Here is a 15120-nt window from a genome sequence, read left to right on the forward strand (position 1 = left end):
CTACTGTGAAAAACTTTAGAGTTATTTTTGATCAGGATATGTCCTTTAACTCACACATAAAGCAAATCTCTAGAACTGCCTTCTTGCTCTTGTGCAACATTGCCAAAATTAGGAACATCCTGTCTCAAAATGATGCAGAAAAACTAGTCCATGCATTTGTTACCTCAAGGCTGGATTACTGTAACTCATTACTATCTGGATGTCCCAATATTGCCATAAAAAGGCTCCAGTTAATCCAGAATGCTGCAGCCAGAGTCCTGACAGGAACTAGCAAGAGAGATCATATTTCTTGGCTTCTCTTCATTGGCTCCCTGTAAAATCCAGAATAGAATTTAAAATCCTTCTCCTCACATACAAATCCCTTCATGATCAAGCTCCTTCATACCTTAAAGACCTCATAGTACCATATTATCCCACTAGGCCACTTCGCTCTCAGAGTGCAGGTGTTGTGGTTCCCAGAGTTTCCAAAAGCAGAATGAGAGGCAGAGCCTTTAGTTATCAAGCTCCTCTCCTGTGGAACCAGCTCCCAGTCTGGGTTCAGGAGGCAGACACTCTCTGTACTTTTAAGGCTAGACTTAAAACCTTCCTCTTTGACAAAGTATAGTTAGGGCTGGCTTCAGGTAATCCTGAACCATCCCTTAGTTACTGAGCCCGGTTCTGCTGGAGGGTTTTTCTTCCGTTTAAGGGAGTTTTTCCTTTCCACTATCGCCAAGTGCTGCTCATAAGGGATTTGTTGGGTTTTTTGTTTTTGTAACTTTGTTTTTTGTTTTTGTAAAGTGCCTTGAGATGATTAGTATTGTGATTTGGCGCTATACAAATAAAACTGAATTGAATTAAATTGAATAAACATATTCCACATAACCATGATACCACATTGATGGATTTCAGGAAATTCTAACAAACTTCACAAAGTCAAAGTGCTTCCACCTGGATGCCCTGCTCAGGCACACATATAGACCCCTTCTGGGTGTGCTCGGGTCCTTAACAAGACCAGGAAGTGCTACCAGGTAAGAACAAAACAGACAATGAACTGGTGCAACACCCAACTGCAGAAAATCGGTTCTTCCAACTTAATGCTTGAGACTATGGCTGGATAAAACTAAGGGTTTGAATCACTGAATGAATATGGAGCAGCTGTGTTTTAAATAGTTCACTCTAATGAAGCTCATTTAAATAACTCATCCACTGAACTCCATTCTCATGTGACTTGTAGTCTAAGAACTGCAAACAAAGGACACCCACAGATGGTGACTTTGTAACCCAAAATGAATTAAGTCTCCTGAATGGTCTTTGTATTCTCATGTGCTGTCAGCAGAGCAGCAGGTTTTCTCTCCCAGTCAGGACACTGTGTTGACGTCCTTCGTGGATGAAACAGCAGCAGATCTGAACCTGCTCATGGTCCTTCTTATGGACTCTTGCAGCTCCTTGTTCCTCAAACTGTAGATCAGTGGGTTCAGGAAGGGAGTCAGAGCAGAGTGTAGCACAGCCGCAATGATACGGACCTGAAACAGTAATAAATAAATATATTAATAAATTTAAAAAATGAACCTTTTTATTGGACATGCAAGGTTGACTGATCACATCTGGCATATCCAACTGTGGATGATAAGGATCACTCTGTCATCCAGGCTTAAAAAAATCATGCTAATTTATTTTGGACTTCTAGGAAATCTGCTGTGGAAACTTCTCCCGAGCGATAGTCTCAATTAAAGTACTTGTCTTGAATATTAGAGCACAATTGTCATTTTTGGTGGACATATGTGGGACATACTAAAACAAAAACAAAGGTAAATATTGAAGTCAGATTATCTGAGTCTTGTACCTCTGGTGAAAAGTTTCCCACCCGGTAGGAAATGTACACAAAGGAGGCTGAGCTGAAAGAGATGGTCACCACAGTCAGGTGGGCACTACATGTCCTGAAGGCCTTCAGCCTCTGAGTGACAGCCCTCCTTGATAGTGAAACACCAATCAGGACATAGGACGTGAGGATGAGGCTTCCTGGAGTCAGTAGACACACCACAGCAAAAGAAAGGGAGACAAAGTTATCTACTGAGGTGTCAGCACATGCCAGTCGCCTTACAGACGACAGGTCACACCAGCCATGTTTCACCACGTTCGGGCCACAGTAAGGTCGGAGCAATGCAATGATGGCAGGTGGAAGTGTGAAGGCAGTGCTGAAAACCCAGGCTCCTGTGATGAGAAGCAGCTGAACAGACCAAGTCATAATGGAGGTGTAGTGCAGAGGGTTGCAGATGGCCACATAGCGGTCGTACGCCATGACAGTCAGGATGGCATAGCCAGTAACTCCTAGCTGGATGAAGAAATGCATCTGGAGGAAGCAGCCTGGGACAGAAATGGTTGACACATCTGACAGGAAGCCAGACAACATTTTAGGGATGGAGGAGGTGGTGTAGACCATGTCGACAAAGGAGAGGTTGGCAAGGAAGAAATACATTGGAGAGTTGAGCTTTGGGTCAGTCAGTGTCTGCATGAGAACAAAGGGCGATGGTTACAACACTAAGAATTCAATATTAGTCAGACTGAGCCAAGACTGAAGAAATACACAGACAGTTGGTTTTGTACCACAAAGATGATCATGCTGTTTCCTCCCAGGATACCGATGTAACCCAGCAGCAGGATGACAAACAAGATCATCTGTTTCTCACCGAGGCTGGAGAGGCCCTGGAGGATGAAGAAGGTGACGCCATCAGGCTCCCTGGTGCCGTTAACAGAGCTGGATCTGTGACTGCTCGACAAAGGCAGGTATGAATCTGGAGAAAAATAGTAGAGAGGCATCAGGGTTGAGTCCCAGTCAGGACATCAGAAGACTGAGAGCACTTCAGGGGTTATAGTCCATATAAGGGTTATGGTCCATGTTCAGCAGCTGCATGGATCATTCCCTCATTAATGACCTTACTAGTCAAACAGCAGCCTGGATATGAGCAGAGAAAATCCACTTTGTTTTAAATTCAGCCCAAATCAGTAACGTACCTCATTAGAGACACAGACAACACATGAATGTAGTGCACAGCTACAACAGTGTCAGAGAAGAGCAGTCACTGTCAAACCTGTAGGTAAATTAAACAGTGAAAAACAGCTCAGCACTGAGAGAAACACAGACATTAGTAAATGGTGTCAGGTATTTGGAGAATAATGTTTCACTGCCTTCAATTACTGGGAAACAATCACTGCTGTTGGGACAAAACTGCCCAGAAAACCAGTTAGAGCACATCATTTTCAAGGCATAAAAAAATCAAGCCTTTTGTCATGAGTTGTGTCTCTGTAACATGACTATACATCGCCTTTGGAAAACCTGATTAAAACAGTTCACCTCCCAATCAGCAACACAGGATGAAAAGCACAGAAACACTCACAGACCTCTGGGGCTTTCAGGTGAAACATGAGGCGGCAAAAGCTCCATTTCTCCTCAGCACACAGACAGATGGATAGATGGCTGGATGGACACAGATTTGCTGTCAACAGACAACAAGTGCAGACTAACTTCATCTGTGCACAAGCTCAGTTTGAAAGCTCAACATACAAAGAGAATCAAAAGTCATTTGGCTTTAAACATCTCAGCCCCTGCACAAAACAAAGCACAGCTTCTTCTGAAAAGTGCAAATACCTGACCATCATATCCACAATCTTTGAAAAGCATCATCTTACCTGAATATGTGGATCAGACTCCGCACTGCTCAGTCAGGTTTAGTCCCATGAAGGCAGAACTTCATCTCAGGGCCACGTTTTGGCTTCTGAAGGCCAACTGACCTTTGTCTGATTCTAATGGAGATTATAATGAGGCCAGGAAACGTTCATGACATCAGATCCTTTGCATCAAACATGTACATTGTACACAGGACAGCAAAATAATACCAAAGGGACATCATTTTAGTTGCCTGTGTGGCTATAAACAAGCATCAGGAAAGAAAACACAGAAACATAATTGTCTCTGTTGCCGTGACAACAAACAGCAACATTAAACGTTTGAGCTCCTTACTCATTAACTTTAATTACATGTTTGTGTGTGCGTGTGAGTGTTTTCTGTTAATGAAGTTGTGAGGACGCAAAAAAAACTTTACACAGTCACGTTATGGGGACCTCTTGCACTGTGGGGACCAAAAATCAAGTCCCCATAAGAGAAACCATTTAAAATTAATACAGGAACTATTCTGAATGTGCCTTTTTAATGTTGGCCCATAATGCATGTTTTTCAGTCAGTGTGCTTGTCTGTGGTGATTGCTTGCACCTACTAAGGGTTTTTGGTAGAAATGCACTTCCTGCTCCAAACACACTGTATCCAAATATGGTTAGGTGACAGACACTTCCTCTTCCTCATCAGGAAGGATCTGAGCAGCAAGAAGACATTTTCAGTGTTAAATGTAAAAATCCAAGGAAGGAGAATCTATGCATGATTTAGCTGCTAAAGAACCTACACTTACTCAATATGAGTAAAAGGAAGACACAAAGTAAACACATTTATATGCCCAACCATTTGAACCAGTGATAAAGCTTTCCAATATGTAAATTAGCTCAAGTTTGTAGGACAGCTAGCTAATTGTAATTAACTATAGCAGCTAAGAGGAGACCTTAAATGTTTTAGTGATTTTCTAGCTAGTTGCATGAAATTTGGTGTGAAAGAGCAGTGTACCTTAATTTGGGCTAACTAGCTGTAAAGTGTGAATTTTATTTCACTACAGTGGATTCAGGATCAATATCTGTAGTGATTACATTTAAGTTAATGTTAAATAAATATATAGAGCAGGCTTCATATATAAACCACAGGTTTTAAACAAAGTGCTTCAGAGACACATTTGAAAAACTAACAAATTAAAACAAAAATACATAAGTAATTTGAAATGACCCTGCTTTGCTGTGGGACTGCAGCTTCCCTTATGAGGCTTTTAATTTGAAATCCCATAGAAGATGATTGTAAATTTTAACTTTTACATGGCTATCTTTATTTTAAGTCTTTTGATGGAAGGAATGAAAACATAGTACAGCAAGCAATGTGATGGTGAAACGTTGGTTTGAATCTCAAAGCGTAACAAAGGTAAACTCATTTTTAAAAATTTGACTGAAATTAAAATTCTACATTACAGTTGCCTAAAAAGTCATGTTTTCTTAGACTTAGACTAAACTTTAATAATCCCAAAGAGAAATTGATTGTAAATCACTTTTTTCTTGACTGTCAATCTGAGTTTGACTAACCAGGAAGAAATATTGTACTATGGATGGATTATTTTTTATTTTTCTCTGACTCCATGTGTGTGTTGGCCTGTACCTATTAGAGATTTTGCCTAACCAAGTAGTCTCTTTGCTTGTTCTGCTGTATTTACAGCAATATGACCATTAGTTTCTTATGTTTATCTATTCTAATATGCTGATGTCATAAAATTATTGTTAAAGATGACCCTGACAGCTGACAGTAGGGCGCCTCCTGTCAGTCCTCTCAGCAGGTATCGTCATGTTCATCACTTCAGATTTATCCATCTTTGTCACCAGTTCCTCTGTGGGTGAATCTGTGCTGTTCACACCAATAAGACCTTTCCAGTATTGGTATGTGAACGTTATACAGAACCTGTGCTGAGTTCTGCTTGATTTCATGCTGTATTCAGTCTTAGATGTGACAAGAAAACCTTTTCGAAATGAGCTCCTTCATCGTATATGTTGGACTTACAGAAACTACAAAAACGAAAATATTTTTTGCATTACTAAAATGTTGATAGAACTTTTGACATATATCGAGAATCATGAGTGAGTCTGCACGGTCTCTGTCTCTGAGCAGGTTTTCTCTTCACACAGTTCAAACACATGGTGGTTGGGTTAATTGGTAACTCTGAACTGCCCGATAGTAATAAGCCATATAGATTATGGATGGATGATGATTGGCACAACATAAAACTAAAAAACACTTCAGTTAGAAATTGCATTGCTAAATTTGTCAAAGAGTCACTTTTTCCTTCAAAATTGGACATTAAGTCACATGAATGTTTTTCTGTCTTTATTTTTATGTGCTGTCAGCAGAGCAGCAGGTTTTCTCTCCCAGTCAGGACACTGTGTTGACGTCCTTCGTAGCTGAAACAGCGGCAGATCTGAACCTGCTCAAAGTCCTTCTGATGGACTCTTGCAGCTCCTTGTTCCTCAGACTGTAGATCAGTGGGTTCAGGAACGGAGTCAGAGCAGAGTGCAGCACTGCCACAATGATACGGACCTGCAACAAACACAGAAAGCACTTTATTGACTGCGAAAGGTAAATACTGAAGTCAGATTATCTGAGTCTTGTACCTCTGGTGAAAAGTTTCCCACCCGGTAGGAAATGTACACAAAGGAGGCTGAGCTGAAAGAGATGGTCACCACAGTCAGGTGGGCACTACATGTCCCAAAGGCCTTCAGCCTCTGAGTGACAGCCATCCTTGATAGTGAAACACCAATCAGGACATAGGATGTGAGGATGAGGACTCCTGTGGTCAGTAGAGCCAGCACAGCGAAACAAAGGGAGACAATGTTATCCATTGATGTGTCAGCACATGCCAGTCGCCTTACAGACGACAGGTCACACCAACTGTATTTCACCACATTCGGGCCACAGTAAGGTCGGAGCAATGCAATGATGGTGGCTGGCAGTGTGCAGACAGCACTGAATACCCAGGCTCCTGTGATGAGAAGCAGCTGAACAGGCCGAGTCATAATGGAGGTGTAGTGCAGAGGGTTGCAGATGGCCACATAGCGGTCGTACGCCATGACAGTTAGGATGCCATATACAGTAACACCTAGCTGGATGAAGAAATGCATCTGGAGGAAGCAGCCTGGGACAGAAATGGTTGATATGTCTGACAGGAAGCCAGACAACATTTTAGGGATGGAGGAGGTGGTGTAGACCATGTCGACAAAGGAGAGGTTGGCGAGGAAGAAATACATTGGAGAGTCGAGCTTTGGGTCAGTCAGTGTCTGCATGAGAACAAAGGGCGATGGTTACAACACTAATGCCACTTTTTCATTGTACACATCATCGCACTACTCGGTTCTACTTGATTCAGTTTTGGTCATTTTCAATTATAATTGAGTACTGCCTCAACGGGGGCGGGCCTATTATAGCACAGCGCCACGAAATAGTCATGCCATCACCAAGCCCAAAAACATCTGCATCTCCTCGTAGGACAACGATGTTGTTTTGTGAGTAGCATTAGCCATTTGCTAAAGATGATTAAAAAGGAAAAACAAATGGTCTTTGTTGCCTGTTTTTAAAATGGCGGGTTTGATTCTTGTGTCAAATTTGCATTCATGACCCTTCTGGTGATGTCACTCCTTAGGCAATAAGCGACCCACAGTCTGTCACATTTTAGTATCGGGTCAGCTCTCTTGGAACCTTGCCCAAGGAGTTCCTTAAAAAGTATTTGCTACCAGGTACTACTCCCTAATGGAAAACTCAAAAAACAAAAATCCAATTCAAGTTGTGCCAAAGAGTGCTAGTGGAAAAGTCCCGTAAGAATTCAATATTAGTCAGACTGAGCCAAGACTGAAGAAATACACAGACAGTGGGTTTTGTACCACAAAGATGATCATGCTGTTTCCTCCCAGGATGACGATGTAACCCAGCAGCAGGATGACAAAAAAGATCATCTGTTTCTCACCGAGGCTGGAGAGGCCCTGGAGGATGAAGAAGGTGACGCCATCAGGCTCCCTGGTGCCGTTAACAGAGCTGGATCTGTGACTGCTCGACAAAGACAGGTATGAATCTGGAGAAAAATAGTAGAGAGGCATCAGGGTTGAGTCCCAGTCAGGACATCAGAGGACTGAGAGCACTTCAGGGGTTATAGTCCATATAAGGGTTATGGTCCATGTTCAGCAGCTGCATGGATCATTCCCTCATTAATGACCTTACTAGTCAAACAGCAGCCTGGATATGAGCAGAGAAAATCCACTTTGTTTTAAATTCAGCCCAAATCAGTAACGTACCTCATTAGAGACACAGACAACACATGAATGTAGTGCACAGCTACAACAGTGTCAGAGAAGAGCAGTCACTGTCAAACCTGTAGGTAAATTAAACAGTGAAAAACAGCTCAGCACTGAGAGAAACACAGACATTAGTAAATGGTGTCAGGTATTTGGAGAATAATGTTTCACTGCCTTCAATTACTGGGAAACAATCACTGCTGTTGGGACAAAACTGCCCAGAAAACCAGTTAGAGCACATCATTTTCAAGGCATAAAAAAATCAAGCCTTTTGTCATGAGTTGTGTCTCTGTAACATGACTATACATCACCTTTGGAAAACCTGATTAAAACAGTTCACCTCCCAATCAGCAACACAGGATGAAAAGCACAGAAACACTCACAGACCTCTGGGGCTTTCAGGTGAAACATGAGGCGGCAAAAGCTCCATTTCTCCTCAGCACACAGACAGATGGATAGATGGCTGGATGGACACAGATTTGCTGTCAACAGACAACAAGTGCAGACTAACTTCATCTGTGCACAAGCTCAGTTTGAAAGCTCAACATACAAAGAGAATCAAAAGTCATTTGGCTTTAAACATCTCAGCCCCTGCACAAAACAAAGCACAGCTTCTTTTGAAAAGTGCAAATACCTGACCATCGTATCCACAATCTTTGAAAAGCATCATCTTACCTGAATATGTGGATCAGACTCCGCACTGCTCAGTCAGGTTTAGTCCCATGAAGGCAGAACTTCATCTCAGGACCACGTTTTGGCTTCTGAAGGCCAACTGACCTTTGTCTGATTCTAATGGAGATTATAATGAGGCCAGGAAACGTTCATGACATCAGATCCTTTGCATCAAACATGTACATTGTACACAGGACAGCAAAATAATACCAAAGGGACATCATTTTAGTTGCCTGTGTGGCTATAAACAAGCATCAGGAAAGAAAACACAGAAACATAATTGTCTCTGTTGCCGTGGCAACAAACAGCAACATTAAACGTTTGAGCTCCTTACTCATTAACTTTAATTACATGTTTGTGTGTGCGTGTGAGTGTTTTCTGTTAATGAAGTTGTGGGGACGCAAAAAAAACTTTACACAGTCACATTATGGGGACCTCTTGCACTGTGGGGACCAAAAATCAAGTCCCCATAAGAGAAACCATTTAAAATTAATACAGGAACTATTCTGAATGTGCCTTTTTAATGTTGGCCCATAATGCATGTTTTTCAGTCAGTGTGCTTGTCTGTGGTGATTGCTTGCACCTACTAAGGGTTTTTGGTAGAAATGCACTTCCTGCTCCAAACACACTGTATCCAAATATGGTTAGGTGACAGACACTTCCTCTTCCTCATCAGGAAGGATCTGAGCAGCAAGAAGACATTTTCAGTGTTAAATGTAAAAATCCAAGGAAGGAGAATCTATGCATGATTTAGCTGCTAAAGAACCTACACTTACTCAATATGAGTAAAAGGAAGACACAAAGTAAACACATTTATATACCCAACCATTTGAACCAGTGATAAAGCTTTCCATTATGGTAATTAGCTCAAGTTTGTAGGACAGCTAGCTAATTGTAATTAACTATAGCAGCTAAGAGGAGACCTTAAATGTTTTAGTGATTTTCTAGCTAGTTGCATGAAATTTGGTGTGAAAGAGCAGTGTACCTTAATTTGGGCTAACTAGCTGTAAAGTGTGAATTTTATTTCACTACAGTGGATTCAGGATCAATATCTGTAGTGATTACATTTAAGTTAATGTTAAATAAATATATAGAGCAGGCTTCATATATAAACCACAGGTTTTAAACAAAGTGCTTCAGAGACACATTTGGAAAACTAACAAAACAAAAACACATAAGTAATTTGAAATGACCCTGCTTTGCTGTGGGACTGCAGCTTCCCTTATGAGGCTTTTAATTTGAAATCCCATAGAAGATGATTGTAAATTTTAACTTTTACATGGCTATCTTTATTTTAAGTCTTTTGATGGAAGGAATGAAAACATAGTACAGCAAGCAATGTGATGGTGAAACGTTGGTTTGAATCTCAAAGCGTAACAAAGGTAAACTCATTTTTAAAAATTTGACTGAAATTTAAAATTCTACATTACAGTTGCCTAAAAAGTCATGTTTTCTTAGCCTTAGACTAAACTTTAATAATCCCAAAGAGAAATTGATTGTAAATCACTTTTTTCTTGACTGTCAATCTGAGTTTGACTAACCAGGAAGAAATATTGTACTATGGATGGATTATTTTTTATTTTTCTCTGACTCCATGTGTGTGTTGGCCTGTACCTATTAGAGATTTTGCCTAACCAAGTAGTCTCTTTGCTTGTTCTGCTGTATTTACAGCAATATGACCATTAGTTTCTTATGTTTATCTATTCTAATATGCTGATGTCATAAAATTATTGTTAAAGATGACCCTGACAGCTGACAGTAGGGCACCTCCTGTCAGTCCTCTCAGCAGGTATCGTCATGTTCATCACTTCAGATTTATCCATCTTTGTCACCAGTTCCTCTGTGGGTGAATCTGTGCTGTTCACACCAATAAGACCTTTCCAGTATTGGTATGTGAACGTTATACAGAACCTGTGTTGAGTTCTGCTTGATTTCATGCTGTATTCAGTCTTAGATGTGACAAGAAAACCTTTTCGAAATGAGCTCCTTCATCGTATATGTTGGACTTACAGAAACTACAAAAACGAAAATATTTTTTGCATTACTAGAATGTTGATAGAACTTTTGACATATATCGAGAATCATGAGTGAGTCTGCACGGTCTCTGTCTCTGAGCAGGTTTTCTCTTCACACAGTTCAAACACATGGTGGTTGGGTTAATTGGTGACTCTGAACTGCCCGATAGTAATAAGCCATATAGATTATGGATGGATGATGACTGGCACAACATAAAACTAAAAAACACTTCAGTTAGAAAATGCATTGCTAAATTTGTCAAAGAGTCACTTTTTCCTTCAAAATTGGACATTAAGACACATGAATGTTTTTCTATCTTTATTTTTATGTGCTGTCAGCAGAGCAGCAGGTTTTCTCTCCCAGTCAGGACACTGTGTTGACGTCCTTCGTGGCTGAAACAGCAGCAGATCTGAACCTGCTTAAAGTCCTTCTGATGGACTCTTGCAGCTCCTTGTTCCTCAGACTGTAGATCAGTGGGTTCAGGAAAGGAGTCAGAGCAGCGTACAGCACTGCCACAATGATACGGACCTGCAACAAACACAGAAAGCACTTTATTGACTGCCAAAGGTAAATACTGAAGTCAGATTATCTGAGTCTTGTACCTCTGGTGAAAAGTTTCCCACCCGGTAGGAAATGTACACAAAGGAGGCTGAGCTGAAAGAGATGGTCACCACAGTCAGGTGGGCACTACATGTCCCAAAGGCCTTCAGCCTCTGAGTGACAGCCATCCTTGATAGTGAAACACCAATCAGGACATAGGACGTGAGAATGAGGCTTCCTGGGGTTAGTAGACACACCACAGCAGAAGAAAGTGAGACAATGTTATCCATTGATGTGTCAGCACATGCCAGTCGCCTTACAGACGACAGGTCACACCAGCCGTGTTTCACCACGTTCGGGCCACAGTAAGGTCGGAGCAATGCAATGATGGCAGGTGGAAGTGTGAAGACAGTGCTGAAAACCCAGGCTCCTGTGATGAGACGCAGCTGAACAGGCCGAGTCATAATGGAGGTGTAGTGCAGAGGGTTGCAGATGGCCACATAGCGGTCGTACGCCATGACAGTTAGGATGGCAGAGACAGTAATACTTAGCTGGATGAAGAAATGCATCTGGAGGAAGCAGCCTGGGACAGAAATGATTGAAACATCTGACAGGAAGCCAGACAACATTTTAGGGATGGTAGTGGTGGTGAAGGCCATTTCCACAAAGGAGAGGTTGGCGAGGAAGAAATACATTGGAGAGTCGAGCTTTGGGTCAGTCAGTGTCTGCATGAGAACAAAGGGCGATGGTTACAACACTAAGAATTCAATATTAGTCAGACTGAGCCAAGACTGAAGAAATACACAGACAGTTGGTTTTGTACCACAAAGATGACCATGCTGTTTCCTCCCAGGATGACGATGTAACCCAGCAGCAGGATGACAAAAAAGATCATCTGTTTCTCACCGAGGCTGGAGAGGCCCTGGAGGATGAAGAAGGTGACGCCATCAGGCTCCCTGGTGCCGTTAACAGAGCTGGATCTGTGACTGCTCGACAAAGGCAGGTATGAATCTGGAGAAAAATAGTAGAGAGGCATCAGGGTTGAGTCCCAGTCAGGACATCAGAGGACTGAGGGCACTTCAGGGGTTATAGTTCATATAAGGGTTATGGTCCATGTTCAGCAGCTGCATGGTACATTTCACACTGGATCACATGGACTTTTACCTCAACATGCTCATGTTTCAACCCTGTTCTTCATACACATGGAACAATAGATTGAGTGTATATAAATGCCACTAAGTATAAGAGCAGCATGTCAATGTCCACACATGTAGAAATGATTATATTTCCCTCCATTCTAAAATATGTTTTGTATAAATTTTCCTTCAGTGTGTTGCCCAGTGTGTTCTGCTCAGAATGATGTTTGAATTCTACACTACAAGAAACTTTTCTCTCAGCTCACATACAATGAGAATGTGCATCAGTGTGAAGTAGGAGACGTCTTGTTCTGAGCAGTGAAACTTTGAAAATGAACATTTCACATATTCCCATATTCATGGATCCACAGTTTCTCAGTGTGAAGAGAAACAAGTGATGTCCTTTAGACAGTTTCCAATGAGTCCAACTGAATCATATGACAAGCCAGTTTGTTTTCAAAGCAGAGTCACTTTAAAGATCCTCATGGAATGAGTCATTGAAAAAATATATCAAAAGCCTGTTTATTATTAAAGTGAAGATAGAAAAGAGTTTTAAACAGATTTTAATCTACTTTCCATAAAACATGATGAATGAATTTAACACAAAGCTGAAGATATAAATGTTTCTTTCACTCTCAGGTCTAATAAATGTTAAGTTCTAACACCTCAGACAAGTTTTGTCCCAGCTGCATGGATCATTCCCTCATTAATGACCTTACTAGTCAAACAGCAGCCTGGATATGAGCAGAGAAAATCCACTTTGTTTTAAATTCAGCCCAAATCAGTAACGTACCTCATTAGAGACACAGACAACACATGAATGTAGTGCACAGCTACAACAGTGTCAGAGAAGAGCAGTCACTGTCAAACCTGTAGGTAAATTAAACAGTGAAAAACAGCTCAGCACTGAGAGAAACACAGACATTAGTAAATGGTGTCAGGTATTTGGAGAATAATGTTTCACTGCCTTCAATTACTGGGAAACAATCACTGCTGTTGGGACAAAACTGCCCAGAAAACCAGTTAGAGCACATCATTTTCAAGGCATAAAAAAATCAAGCCTTTTGTCATGAGTTGTGTCTCTGTAACATGACTATACATCGCCTTTGGAAAACCTGATTAAAACAGTTCACCTCCCAATCAGCAACACAGGATGAAAAGCACAGAAACACTCACAGACCTCTGGGGCTTTCAGGTGAAACATGAGGCGGCAAAAGCTCCATTTCTCCTCAGCACACAGACAGATGGATAGATGGCTGGATGGACACAGATTTGCTGTCAACAGACAACAAGTGCAGACTAACTTCATCTGTGCACAAGCTCAGTTTGAAAGCTCAACATACAAAGAGAATCAAAAGTCATTTGGCTTTAAACATCTCAGCCCCTGCACAAAACAAAGCACAGCTTCTTTTGAAAAGTGCAAATACCTGACCATCATATCCACAATCTTTGAAAAGCATCATCTTACCTGAATATGTGGATCAGACTCCGCACTGCTCAGTCAGGTTTAGTCCCATGAAGGCAGAACTTCATCTCAGGGCCACATTTTGGCTTCTGAAGGCCAACTGACCTTTGTCTGATTCTAATGGAGATTATAATGAGGCCAGGAAACGTTCATGACATCAGATCCCTTGCATCAAACATGTACATTGTACACAGGACAGCAAAATAATACCAAAGGGACATCATTTTAGTTGCCTGTGTGGCTATAAACAAGCATCAGGAAAGAAAACACAGAAACATAATTGTCTCTGTTGCCGTGGCAACAAACGGCAACTATAAATGTTTGAGCTCCTTACTCATTAACTTTAATTACGTTTGTGTGTGCGTGCGCATGGGAGTGTTTTCTGTTAATGGCTTTGTGGGGACACAAAAACTTTACACAGTCACGTTATGGGGACCTCTACCATGGTAGGGACCAAAAATCAAGTCCCCATAAGAGAAACCATTTAAAATTAATACAGGAACTATTCTGAATGTGTATGTGTACTTTTTAGCGTTGGCCCATAATGCATGTTTTTCAGTCAGTGTGCTTGTCTGTGGTGATTGCTTGCACCTTCTAAGGGTTTTTGGTAGAAATGCACTTCCTGCTCCAAACACACTGTATCCAAATATGGTTAGGTTGCAGACACTTCCTGTTCCTCATCAGGAAGGATCTGAGCAGCAAGAAGACATTTTCAGTGTTAAATGTAAAAATCCAAGGAAGGAGAATCTATGCATGATTTAGCTGCTAAAGAACCTACACTTACTCAATATGAGTAAAAGGAAGACACAAAGTAAACACATTTATATGCCCAACCATTTGAACCAGTGATAAAGCTTTCCATTATGGTAATTAGCTCAAGTTTGTAGGACAGCTAGCTAACTGTAATTAACTATAGCAGCTAAGAGGAGACCTTAAATGTTTTAGTGATTTTCTATCTAGTTGCATGAAATTTGGTGTGAAAGAGCAGTGTACCTTAATTTGGGCTAACTAGCTGTAAAGTGTGAATTTATTTCACTACAGTGGATTCAGGATCAATATCTGTAGTGATTACATTTAAGTTAATGTTAAATAAATATATAGAGTAGGCTTCATATATAAACCACAGGTTTTAAACAAAATGCTTCAGAGACACATTTGAAAAACTAACAAATTAAAACAAAAATACATAAGTAATTTGAAATGACCCTGCTTTGCTGTGGGACTGCAGCTTCCCTTGTGAGGCTTTTAAGTTGAAATCCCATAGAAGATGATTGTAAATTTTAACTTTTACATGGCTATCTTTATTTTAAGTCTTTTGATGGAAGGAATGAAAAC

The 15120-nt window shown here is 41.0% G+C and overlaps 3 protein-coding genes across 3 annotated transcripts; all 3 read right to left on the minus strand.

Annotated features, from left to right (window-relative positions):
• Positions 1-1337: 1337 nt before the first annotated feature.
• On the minus strand, positions 1338-3421 carry LOC113143314 (olfactory receptor 10V1-like). Its single transcript, XM_026328866.1, has 4 exons — positions 3379-3421; positions 2584-2771; positions 1823-2485; positions 1338-1502 (listed from the first exon to the last, which is right to left on the minus strand). The coding sequence occupies exons 1-4, from the start codon at positions 3419-3421 to the stop codon at positions 1338-1340; spliced, it is 1059 nt and encodes a 352-aa protein (XP_026184651.1).
• Positions 3422-6046: 2625 nt separating this feature from the next.
• LOC113143375 (olfactory receptor 13C2-like) lies at positions 6047-8386 on the minus strand. Its single transcript, XM_026328963.1, has 4 exons — positions 8344-8386; positions 7549-7736; positions 6286-6948; positions 6047-6211 (listed from the first exon to the last, which is right to left on the minus strand). Exons 1-4 carry the CDS (start codon positions 8384-8386, stop codon positions 6047-6049), a joined length of 1059 nt encoding a protein of 352 aa, XP_026184748.1.
• A 2621-nt stretch (positions 8387-11007) lies between these two features.
• On the minus strand, positions 11008-13543 carry LOC113143373 (olfactory receptor 13C2-like). Its single transcript, XM_026328961.1, has 4 exons — positions 13501-13543; positions 12008-12195; positions 11247-11909; positions 11008-11172 (listed from the first exon to the last, which is right to left on the minus strand). The coding sequence occupies exons 1-4, from the start codon at positions 13541-13543 to the stop codon at positions 11008-11010; spliced, it is 1059 nt and encodes a 352-aa protein (XP_026184746.1).
• Between the last annotated feature and the right edge of the window lie 1577 nt (positions 13544-15120).

Source organism: Mastacembelus armatus, chromosome 14 (genome assembly GCF_900324485.2).
Source record: "Mastacembelus armatus chromosome 14, fMasArm1.2, whole genome shotgun sequence".
Taxonomy (NCBI): Eukaryota; Metazoa; Chordata; class Actinopteri; order Synbranchiformes; family Mastacembelidae; genus Mastacembelus; species Mastacembelus armatus.